General features: G+C 30.2%; 2 protein-coding genes across 2 annotated transcripts; both read right to left on the minus strand.

The window, feature by feature from the left end:
- Nucleotides 1-2,326: 2,326 nt before the first annotated feature.
- LOC135143722 (sorbitol dehydrogenase-like) lies at nt 2,327-4,472 on the minus strand. The gene is made up of 8 exons (XM_064075633.1): nt 4,252-4,472; nt 4,173-4,206; nt 4,019-4,123; nt 3,895-3,954; nt 3,682-3,841; nt 2,834-3,197; nt 2,658-2,779; nt 2,327-2,552 (listed from the first exon to the last, which is right to left on the minus strand). Exons 1-8 carry the CDS (start codon nt 4,306-4,308, stop codon nt 2,384-2,386), a joined length of 1,071 nt encoding a protein of 356 aa, XP_063931703.1. The 5' UTR covers nt 4,309-4,472; the 3' UTR covers nt 2,327-2,383.
- A 4,963-nt stretch (nt 4,473-9,435) lies between these two features.
- Nucleotides 9,436-10,956, minus strand: LOC135143712 (sorbitol dehydrogenase-like). The gene is made up of 6 exons (XM_064075621.1): nt 10,842-10,956; nt 10,760-10,793; nt 10,382-10,706; nt 10,141-10,325; nt 9,781-10,081; nt 9,436-9,734 (listed from the first exon to the last, which is right to left on the minus strand). The coding sequence occupies exons 1-6, from the start codon at nt 10,896-10,898 to the stop codon at nt 9,566-9,568; spliced, it is 1,071 nt and encodes a 356-aa protein (XP_063931691.1). The 5' UTR covers nt 10,899-10,956; the 3' UTR covers nt 9,436-9,565.
- Between the last annotated feature and the right edge of the window lie 1,128 nt (nt 10,957-12,084).

Below are 12,084 nucleotides of genomic sequence, written 5' to 3' on the forward strand. Positions count from 1 at the left end.
GGTTTTTAATTTTTTTTAATTACATATTTTTTGTTTATTCAATTTTTCGGTTTTTTGATATTTCCATTTCTTGATTTTTCAATTTCTCGATATTTTAAATTTTTGATTTTCTAAATTTTAAATTTTTCATTTTTTTTATGGTTCGGTTTTTCGATCATTCCATTTTTCGACGTCACGGTTTTAAATTTTTCGATTTCTCGATTTTTGACTTTTTCCAATTTTTGAATTTTAGCTCTTTCAATTTTTCAATTTTCTGATGTTTGGATTTCTCGATTTTTCAAATTTTCAACTCTACAATTTTTCAATTTTTCGATTTTCCGAATTTTCAGTTTTCGATTTTCTCGTTGTTTTTTTTAATTTCAGATTTTTTGATAATTCAATTTTTTGGTTTTTGATGTTTCCATTTGTTTATTTTTCACTTTTTGGATATTTAAATTTTAAATTTTTAAATTTCTTTCGATTTCTCGATTTTTCAAGTTTTTATTTTCTCAATTTTTCGATATTTTAGATTATTGATTTTTCAGTTTTTCAATTTTTCGAAATTTAAGTTTCAGTGTCTTTCAATATTTTTTTTTTGGTTTTAAATTTCTCGATTTTTCGAATTAGCGTCTTATCAATTTTTCGATATTTCAGTTTTGGAACTTTTCAACATTTCGATTTTTCAATTTTTTGATGTTTCGATTTCTCGATTTTTCAAATTTTCAGCTTTACAATTTTTCAATTTTTCGATTTTCTGAATTTTCAATTTTCGATTTTCTCGTTTTCGGTTATTGATTTTTTTTTAATTTTAGATTTTTTGATAATTAAATTTTTTTGGATATTTAAATTTTAAATTTTTCAATTTTTTTTCGATTTTTCGATTTGTCCACTTATGATTTCTTCGATCTTTTGGTTTGGAAATTTTTCCATATTTCGATTCTTTAATTTTTCGATTTCTCAATTTTTCAAGTTTTTATTTTCTCAATTTTTCGGTATTTTAGATTATAGATTTTTCAGTTTCTCAATTTTTCGAACTTCAAGTTTCGGGATCCTTCAATTTTTTTTGTTTTTCAATTTCTCGATTTTTGACTTTTTCCTATTTTTAAATTTTAATTTTTTCAATTTTTTGTTGATTCGATTTCTCAAATTTTCAGCTTTACATTTTTTCGATTTTCCGAATTTTCAGTTTTCGATTTTTTATTTTTAGGTTTTTAATTTTTCTAATTTCAGATTTTTTGATTATTCAATTTTTTGGTTTTTGGATATTTCCATTTGTGGATTTTTCAATTTTTCAATATTTTAAAATTTAAATTTTTTGATGTTTTAGTTTTTCTATCATTCGATTTCTTAATTTTTCAAAGTTTAAACTTTTCGAATTTTCCATTTTTTGTCGGTTTTTCAATTTCTCGATTTTTCGACTTCGCGATTTGTCAATTTTTTGATATTTCAGTTTTTGAATTTTCCAATATTTCGAATCTTCAATTTTTCTATCTTTCGATTTCTCCATTTTTCAACTTTTGGGTTTTCTGAAAATTTCATTTCTTGCTTTTTCACTTTTTTCCATTTTTTAAATTTAAAATTTTTCAATTTGTTTTTGTTTCCGTTTTTCAATTTTCCGAGATCTAAAATTTTGTATTGTTCAATTTTTCAATTTAGCCTCTTATCAATTTTTCGATATATCAGTTTTGTAATTTTCCAATATTTCGATTCTTGAATGTTTCAATTTTTTGATTTTTGACTTTTTCGAATTTTTAAATTTTTTAGATTTTTCAATTTTTCAATTTTTTGGTATTTCGACTTCCAGATTTTTTCAATTTTTCGGTTTTTGAGGTTTTTGTTCGATTTTTCAGTTTCTCAATTCTTTAATTTCTCGATTTTTTCTTTTTTAGGTTTTTCCATTTTTTTTTAAACTTAGATTTTTTTGATTTTTCAATTTTTTGATATTTCCATTTCTTGATTTTTTGATACTTTAATTTTCCGATTTTTTAAATTTTAAATTTTTAAATTTTTTGATGTTTCGATTTTTCGACTTCACAGTTTTAGATTTTTCCGTTTTGCATTTTTCGATGTTTAAATTTTTCGATTTTGCAATTTTTCAATGCTTCGATTTTACAATTTTTCGATGTTTCGTTTTAACCATTTTAATAATTTTTTTGGAAAAATTTGAAAATTGTCAACTCGTTTTTTACGTTTATTTGAATATTTAGATGTAGTGACTGCGATTTCGGGTTTGTAATTGTTGGAAAATTATCTTCAATTTGACACCACTTTAATTTTTGTACTTATTTTCCACTAGAATTTTTGATAATTTTATGTTTAGAAAGTTTAAAAAAAAAACTATAACGACTTAAAACACACAATCTCATTTTATTATCCACAAAACAAAAGGCACAAACTAAAAAAATCACGGTTTCCAGTCAGGATTTGCATGAATCAGAACTTTAATCGGATTTCCCTCCCCAGTTTTGGCCGTGTGGAAAGCCTTATTCGTGTCTTCGATCTTGTAGTGGTGCGTAATCAACGACTTGACGTTTGCCTTTCCAGTCTTAACCATTTCGATAGCTGTAGGATAACTAAAACAATTTGATAAAAATAAATTACTCAAGTGTCAACCAAAACCGGACAAAACCGGATAATTTTACGAGATTAAGTACTCGATTAGATAGGTCAATACATACTCGTTATTGTATCGGAAAACCCCTCTGATATCCACCTCGCGTATCAAAGCGCTCGTCAGAGGCAAATTCATCTCGAACTTGCCCAACCCCACCAAAGTGACGACTCCTCCTGTCTTCGTCGCCTATAAACAAATTTTATCAACTCCCTCTATCTACAATCATAAAAATATATATACCTGAAGCGCAACCCGCACGCACTGTTCGGCTCCAGTACAGTCCAAACTGATATTAGGGTCTTCCCCTAAAAGCTCCTTAATCCTGGACACTATGTCCTGCTCCGTCATATTTTTTTCGATTTTTAGGGTATAGTCGGCCCCTATTTCTTTGGCTTTTTCGAGCCGCCCGGCAACGACGTCTGTGATTATGGCCTTAGTGGCCCCCATTGCTTTGGCGGACAGGAGCGTAACTAGCCCTATGGGTCCGGCTCCCAGGATTAGGACCACGTCCCCGAAGCGCACGTTGGCGCGTTTGCAGGCGTGGACGCCCACGGATAAGGGCTCCATAAGGGCGCCTTCGTCAAGACTGACATTGTCAGGCAGCCTGAAAAACATTTGGAAATATATATGTATGTGTATAAATATTTGATAAAAGGTGATAAAATTTAGTGTGGTAATTACTATTTATTATGTAAAGTAAAACTAGCACTAATACGTCTCTGTTTACTTACTTAACCGTCGAAGTGGTATGATAATGTTAGATATAATTTATTTGAGTAGTTTATGTGAATGGCCCTCTTTAAAAAGATGAAAGGATTTCTGTCCGCATAGGGTTATCTTTGAGTGCCATTATTGTAATGGAGTACGAGATTTTTTGTCATTTTGTGGATTACACGTAAACAAGTAGGGGGCATGAAACGTCGAGAAAATATAAAAGTAGCCAGTTGTCCAAGTTTCGAGTTTTAACCGTTCAAACTTGATAACAGTGGTTGCGACATGGTTTAAATAGTCGAATAATTTACATTTCTAATAATATAGCCGTCCTTGGCATTGTTTATCTACTACAAAGATAACAAAATTCGTCATACTTGAAGCAGAAATCGGCATCGTGGACGTAGTACCGGCTGAGATTCCCATCGACTGGCGGCGTGGCGCAGAAGATCATATCGGCACAAAGATGATAATCGCCCTCTTTGCAGAAAGAACAAGTACGACACCCAACTCCGGGCTCGATGGCCACACGGTCACCTGTCAACACCATCAATCACCCACTTACGGTTTAAGTTTGTTTTAATAATTACCTGGTTTGAGATTTGTGACATTTTTACCCACTTGGAGCACGGTTCCAGAGGCTTCGTGACCTAGAAGGGTACGACACAGTTATCAGTGTGATAACAAAGCTAATAAAAACGTTGTTAAAATTACCGATTATCATCGGTTTTTCGACGATGAAGGGCCCGATGCGTCCGCTGACCAAGTAGTGGACGTCGGAACCACAAATCCCCACAGACTCCATTTTCAGAAGGACCTCTGGAATTTACGTAATGTTTATGGGTGCTAGCTAGTTTAGTGAACTTACGGTGGTCTTTGGGTACCGGGATGGGTCTCTGCTCCTGTAAGAAACCCATTATTTTTGTTTATCGTTTTTACTGACTTACCAATCGCATGTCTTCGATTCCGTACAAAACGGCTGTCAGATTGTCCTTCCCTGCCATTTCGCTCAGCGCTAAAAGTCACAAACACTCGTCAAATGAACGCCAGTCGAAATGCAGTGTTTTGATACGTGTTGGCTTTTATAAGTGTGCGTTTTGACGTAATATCAGTTGTTGTTGATGTGTAGTTGAATATGTGGAACTGGAGGGAGATTAATGCTAAAACGTGAAAACGAGATTGTGCAGAGGCGTGCCGTTCCCCTTCTTGGTGTCTATTAAGATCAATTGGATTTTCAGCGACTGTTAAAAAGTGCCTTCGTTTGACCTCGGCTCGTAGACGTATGAATAAATTGCAAAACAATAATGGAGAAATTGAACGCATTAAAATTAATCTAGAGGCTGTTTTGAAACGTGAACTTAACACCAGTGTCGGGTTGTGCCGCCGGGATACCGGATTTTTTTTTTACTTGTGTAAATTCAGGACGATACAATAGGTCGCCCGTTTCCGTCTGTCTGTCTGTCTGCCGTCTGTCCGGATTTTTATTAAACAGATAATCTCAGAAACTACTAAACCAGTTGTTAAATTTTATGTGTGTTACCAATATCGTGTAGATGATCAAATACTGACCTAGTTTTGACGTTGAGGTTTTTTTATTGCTTTTTTTGTTTCATTTTCGATTTTTGATTTTTTGGATTTTCGATTTTTCAATTTTCCGTTCTTAAGTTTTTAGGCTTCAAATTTTTTCTTTTCGATATCCATTTTTTTTTTCGATTTGTTAATTTTTTTACTTTTCGGTTTTTCGCTTTTTCCATTTTTCAGTTTGTCCATTTCTCGACTTTTCGATTTTAGGATTTTCGATTATTCGACTTTCGATATTCCGTTTTTCCTATATTTCGATTCTTGGATCTTTGGAAATCTCGATTTTCGAATTTTCGGTTTTTCGTTCTTTCGAAATTTGATTCACTGAATTTTCAATTTTTCGATATTCGAATTTTCAATTTGTTTCTTTTTCGATTTCCCGATTTTTCAATTCGATTTTTCGAATTTTCTCAATTATTAGTTTTCGATTTTTTGATTTCTCGGGTTTTCGATTCTTCAATTTTTGTTTTTCAGTTTTTCGACTTTTAATTTTTTTATTTTTCGTTTTCTCGAGTTGTAAATCCTTCCATTATTCAGTTTTTCAATTTTTCAAATCTTGCACTTTTGACTTTTTCAATTTCTGGATTTTTTTAATTTTTCGACTTTCCGATTTTTCGAATTTTCATTTTTTCAATTTACAATTTTGCGAATACATCTTTGATTCATCGAATTTTCGATTTTTTGATTTTATAAATTTTCAATTTTCGTAATTTCAAAATTTCATTTTTTTTAATATTGATTTCGAGTTTTCGGAACCTTTATTTTCATTTTTTTTTATTTTATGGTTTTTCGAATTTTCCGATTTTTTCGGAATTTCGTTTCTCCAAAGATTTGATTAATCGAGTTTTCAATTTTTCGTTATTCGAATTTTCAATTTGTTCCATTTTCGATTTTTCAATTTTTCCATTCTTAAGATTTTAGACTTCAATTTTTTGACTTTTCGATATTCAAAATTTCAATTTTTTTTTCGATTTGTTAATTTTTTACTTTTGGCTTTTTCAATTTGTTTATTTTTCGAGTTTTCGATTTTGAAATTTTCGATTTTTCGACTTTCGATATTCCGTTTTTCCTATATTTCGATTCTTGGATTTTTGAAGATTTCGATTTTCGAATTTCCGATTTTTCGATTTTTTTTTTTTCGAAATTTGATTCATTGAATTTTCAATTTTTCGATATTCGAATTTTCAATTTGGTTCTTTTTCGATATCCCGATTTTTCAATTCTTCAAGTTTTCGAATTTTCACAATTTTTAGTTTTCGATTTTTCAGTTTCTCGAGTTGTCAATTTTTCCATTATTCAGTTTTTCAATTTATCAAATTTTTCACTTTTGGCTTTTTCAGTTTCTCGATTTTTTAATTTTTCAACTTTCCGATTTTTTCGAATTTTCGATTTTATAAATTTTCTTTTTTCGAAATTTCGAATTTTCAATTTTTTTTAATTTGATTTCTCGATTTTTTACTTTTTCCATTTTTCAACATTCCGATTTTAGGATTTTCGATTTTTTGGAATCTCGATTTTCTAACTTTTTTATTTTTTGGTTTTCCAATTATTAGATTTTCGAATTTTCCGATTTTTCGGAACTTCATTTCTTCGAACATTTGATTAATCAAGTTTTCAATTTTTCGATATTCGAGTTTTCATTTTCGAATTTAGATTTATTAGATTTTCGATTTTTCAATTTTTCCATTCTTAAGTTCTTAGGCTTCAACTTTTTTACTTTTGGATATTCAAATTTTTACTTTTTTCTATTTGTTATTTTTTTTACTTTTCGCTTTTTCAATTTCTAGATTTTTCAATTTGTCCATTTTTCGACTTTTCGATTTTAGGAATTTTCGAATTTTCGGCTTTCGGTATTTTTTTTTCTATATTTCGATTCTTGGATTTGTGGATTTTCAAATTTTTGATTTTACGTATTTTCGTTTTTTCGAATACATGTTTGATTCATTGAATTTTAATTTTTCGATATTCATTGAATTTTAATTTTTCGATATTCGAATTTTCAATTTGGTTCTTTTTCGATTTCCCGATTTTTCGAATTTTCTCAATTTTTAGTTTTCGATTTTTCAATTTTTGTTTTTCAGGTTTCAGGTTTTAGACTTTTAATTTTTACCATTCGGTTTCTCGAGTTGACAATTTTTCCATTATTCAGTTTTTAAATTTTCCAAATTTTTCACTTTTGACTTTTTCAATTTAATAATTTATCAATTTTTTAATTTTTCAACTTTCCGATTTTTCGAATTTTCGTTTTTTCAATTTTCGATTTTGCGAATACATCTTTGATTAATAGAATTGTCGATTTTTTTTAGAAATTTCCCATTTTCGATTTTTGACTTTTTGAATTATCGATTTTTCAATTTTTCCATTCTTAAGTTTCTAAACTTCAATTTTTTTAGCTTTGGATTTCAAGTTTTCAATTTTTTTTTAGATTTATTAGTTTTTTTCTTTTCCTTTTTCAATTTCTCGATTTTTCAATTTTAGAATTTTCGATTTTAGATATTCCATTTTTTCTATATTTCGATTCTTGGATTTTTGGAAATCGCGACTTTCGAATTTTTGATTTTACGTATTTTCGTTTTTTCGAATACATATTTGATTCATCGAATTTTAATTTTTCGATATTCATTGAATTTTAATTTTTCGATATTCGAATTTTCAATTTTCCTTTTTCGATTTGCCGATTTTTCGAATTTACTCTATTTTTAGATTTCGAGTTTTCAATTTTTGTTTTTCGGTTTTTAGACTTTTGATTTTTTTACTTTTCGATGTCTTGTTTTTTCAATTTCCGATTTTGCTAATACATCTTTGATTAGTCGAATTTTCGATTTTATCAATTTTCTTTTTTCTTTTTTCGAATTTTCAATTTTTCATATTCGAATTTTCAATTTGTTTCTTTTTCGATATCCCGATTTTTCAAATTTTCACAATTTTTAGTTTTCGATTTTTTGATTTCTCGAGTTTTCGATTTTTCAATTTTTGTTTCTCAGTTTTTAGACTTTTCAATTTTTTTACTTTTCGATGTCTCGAGTTGTCAATTTTTCCATTATCTAGTTTTTGAATTTTTCAAAATTTTCTGTTTTGTCTTTTTCAATTTCTCGATTTTTAGAATTTTTCAACTTTCCGATTTTTCGAATTTTCGTTTTTTCAATTTTCGATTTTGCTAATACATCTTTGATTAATAGAATTTTCGATTTTATAAATTTTCCGATTTTTAGGAATTTCGTTTCTTCGAACATTTGACTAATCGATTTTTCAGTTTTTCGATATTCGAATTTTCAATTTGATCCATTTTCGATTTTTGATTGTTTGCATTTTCGATTTTTCGACTTTCAATATTTCATTTTTTCTATATTTCGATTATTGTATTTTTGGAAATCTCGATTTTCGAATTTCTGATTTCTCGGTTTTTCGTTTTTTCGAAATTTGATTCATTGAATTTTCAATTTTTCGATATTCGAATTTTCAATTTTTTTTTTTTTTATTTCCCGATTTTTCAATTCGATTTTTCGAATTTTTCTCAATTTTTAGTTTTCGATTTTTCAATTTTTGTTTTTCAGTTTTTTGACCTTTAAATTTTTTTTCTTGTTGGTTTCTCGAGTTGTCAATTTTTCCACTATTCAATTTTTCAAATTTTTCAACTTTCGGATTTTTCGTTTTTTCAATTTTCGATTTTGCGAATACATGGAATTTTCGATTTTTCGATATTTCGAATTTTTGATCTTATAAATTTTCAGTTTTCGAAATTTCGAATTTTCAAGTTTTTTATTATCGATTTCTCGATTTTTTAATTTTTCCATTTTTCGACATTCCGAATTTAGAGTTTTCGAATTTTCGGAACTTCAATTTTCTATCTTTTTTATTTTTTGGTTTTTCGAATTTTTCGATTTTTCGGAATTTGTTTCTTCGAAGATTTGATTAATCGAGTTTTATTAGTTTTCAGTTTTTCGATATTCAAATTTTCAACTTGTTCCATTTTCGATTTTTGATTTTTTGAATTTTCGATTTTTCGATATTCAAATTTTCAATTTTTTTCAATTTCTCGATTTGCGATGTTTCGGCTTTAAATATGTATTACATTTTGCCTATATGTATTTCGATTTTTGGATTGTTGCAAATCTCAATTTTCGAATTTTTGGTTTTTCGGTTTTCAATTTTTAGATATTTTAATTTTTTTCTCGATTTTCAATTTTTCAATTCTTCAATTTTTCAAATTTTTGATTTTTTGATTTCCCGAATTTTCGAGATTCGATATTCTGAATTTTCGATTTATCAATTTTTACATTCTTCAGTTTCTAGACAATTTTTGAAATTTCGAATTTGAAATTTTTTTAATATTTGTTTTTCGATTTTTCAATTTTTCCATTTTTCGACTTTTCGATTTTTTTACTTTTTTTTTTGTTATTTGCACCACTAGTTTTTACTTTATAGAGATTATCACAAAACCAAAAACGCAAAATCAAATTTTATCATTTTTCAAAGAACCGGGATGTATTGGGCTTTACTTCAGCAGTAAGACAAGTTCTGTTGAAATAATCTTATACCATTTTCTTTTTTTTATGATGACTATGTCGATTTTATTAGGCAGATAATTTGTGAAACCACTTGACAAATTATTATGACATTTTAGTAATATTGTGTAGATAGTAACTTTTTTTAATTAAATTAAATTTAAAATCAAGTAAATCATGGTTTCCACTCGGGGTTAGCATGAATAAGAATCTTGATCGGATTCCCCTGTCCAGTTTTAGCAGTCTCGAAAGCTTTCTTCGTCTCTTCAATGGTGAAATGATGAGTAATCAACGGTTTCACGTTGACTTTGCCAGTTTTCACCAACTCGATCGCAATGGGATAGCTAAAATAACACTATTAATCTGTGAAAAAAAAGACCTGCCACATACTCATTGTTGTATCTGAAAACCCCTCTGATATTGACTTCACGGACTAAAGCACCCGCTAGAGGTACCGTCATTTCGAATTTACCCAATCCGACTAAAATAACAACACCGCCGGATTTGGTCACCTGCAAAGCAACCCGGACGCTCTGTTCAGCCCCGGTACACTCCAGCGTAACCGTAGGGTCTTCCCCCAGAAGACTTTTCACTTTTTTGATAATGTCGTCTTCGGTCATGTTCTTCTCGATTCGTACGGTAAAGTCGGCACCAAGTTCTCTTGCTTTGTTTAAACGGTGGTCTACGAGATCTACAACAACGAAAATAGCTCACTGGTACTTGTTTAGTACTATGCGATGCTCGGTAAACCTGTAATTATGACTTTAGATGCACCCATAGCTTTGGCTGTTAGCATCGAAACGAGCCCAATGGGACCGGCGCCTAGTACTAAAACTATGGAACCGACTCGTACCCCAGCTCGTTTGCATGCATGGACTCCCACTGCAAGCGGTTCCATCAAAGCACCCTCTTCCAGATCCATATTATCGGGGAGTCTTAAAAGTTAAAACCCAATTCATTTTTCATATTTTAACTATAACAATCCACTTACTTGTGACAAAAATCGGCGTCGTGGACGTAGTACCGGGCCAAATTTCCGTCCACCGGGGGCGTGGCGCAAAACACCATGTCCCTACAAAGGTGGTAATTCCCGCTTTTGCAGTCATAGCAGGTCCTACAGGTTATTCCAGGTTCGATGGCCACGCGATCACCAGGTTTCAAATCCTTCACGTCTTTACCCACTTCCACGATGGTACCAGAGGCCTCGTGCCCGATAACCATGGGTTTTTTGACCACGAAAGGGCCGATCCTTCCGCTGACTAGATAGTGGACGTCGGAGCCGCAAATGCCGACCACTTCCATTTTCAAAAGGACCTCTGGATTTTCGAAAAGTGGTTTGGGTTATCAGTACTCAATTATTAAGACTTACGGTTTGGCTTTGGAACGGGAATCGGTCTTTGTTCCTACGAAAATATACGAAAGTTTGGTGGATTTTTGAAGTGTTTTCTTACCAGACGCATGTCGTTGATTCCGTACAGAACGGCGGTTAGATTGTCCTTCGGAGCCATGATTGAACGACTTTCAGACGATAGTTCTTCAGAGTAAATGTTTCTCTTGTGATAATCTCGGCTTTTATATCTGTTTGTGTATTCTAAATATGAACGAAATTCAAAAGAATAAATAACATCTTTTGTGTGTGTATGTACCTATTTTTGTTTATCTCTAACTTCATACTTGTTTAAATTAAAAAAAATGTGTTTTATTAATTAATTAGTTTGGAATGTTTAAAATAATGTTCAAATGCGTTTTTATTTTTTTAAATTTTATTTAGTATTAAGCCCTAAGCAGAAAAATTATATAACGTTGGATTACATATTATGACTGGAGATAACCCCTACATCTTATCGACAAAACCATGCACACTGATTACATGGAAAATTTACAACAAAACTTCAGAAGCTACATTTTTTTATCGAAAGTATTTATGGTGTAATTTAATCATATTCAAACAGTTTTACGTCAATTATATAATAATACATTCCAGATAAAGATTCTTTTTAAAATTTATGACATGTGTTTTGGTCGTGTAACTTATTATTATCTCTTATGTGAGAAAAAATGTTTATTATTCTTTCCGTGGCAAAACTATGCATTAAATAACCACAGAATTGCGGTTAATTTTCATTAGAAAAATAAAATGACGGGATGTCTAGGCAGTGTCGGATTGAGGACACGGGGTCCGCCGGGAAATTTACAAAGTGGGGCCCTGTTCTATTGCATACAGATGTTGTTTAGGTACTATTATGACTGTTATTATTTTCAGTTTTGCTGGAGACATTGAGGTTATATAAATCCTATCTTAAATGTACAAAATATGATGATTCTATACCTGTATTAATATTAATATAACCATTAAAATGTTATAGTTTTCAAATCAGCACGTTGGAATGCACACCCCAAGAACTCTTTGTGGATTTTTAAGCCATTTTTTAAAAAGCTCAATTTTTCAGTACCTACTTTTGAAATTTTTGATCACTTTTGAAAATTAGTAACAGTTTCTACCATTTTTTGCAGAATCGCCAACTAAATTGTGAAAAATTCGGATTATTAAAAAAAAAAAATTCAAACCGAATATTTCAAAAAGTTTGCTCTGAAACAATAAAATTGGATCTAAGACTTTTTTGTTCATTTTTTGGCAACTTTTCCGAAAATTCAAGAGTCCAGTAGTTGGAAGATTATCTGCCTAATAAAATC

Source organism: Zophobas morio, unplaced genomic scaffold (assembly GCF_036711695.1).
Source record: "Zophobas morio isolate AGI-343-1 ecotype UQ-CSIRO unplaced genomic scaffold, CSIRO_AGI_Zmor_V1 ptg000074l, whole genome shotgun sequence".
NCBI classification, from domain to species: Eukaryota; Metazoa; Arthropoda; class Insecta; order Coleoptera; family Tenebrionidae; genus Zophobas; species Zophobas morio.

Coding starts and splice junctions, on each gene's coding strand:
- LOC135143712 (XM_064075621.1), bottom strand. CDS start 10,898: ATGGCTCCGAAGGACAATCTAACCGCCGTTCTGTACGGAATCAACGAC. Junction 10,794..10,841: donor GAATCAACGACATGCGTCTG/GTAAGAAAACAC, acceptor ATATTTTCGTAG/GAACAAAGACCGATTCCCGT. Junction 9,735..9,780: donor GTTTTCAGATACAACAATGA/GTATGTGGCAGG, acceptor GTGTTATTTTAG/CTATCCCATTGCGATCGAGT.
- LOC135143722 (XM_064075633.1), bottom strand. CDS start 4,308: ATGGCAGGGAAGGACAATCTGACAGCCGTTTTGTACGGAATCGAAGAC. Junction 4,207..4,251: donor GAATCGAAGACATGCGATTG/GTAAGTCAGTAA, acceptor GGTTTCTTACAG/GAGCAGAGACCCATCCCGGT. Junction 3,955..4,018: donor CGAAAAACCGATGATAATCG/GTAATTTTAACA, acceptor GTACCCTTCTAG/GTCACGAAGCCTCTGGAACC.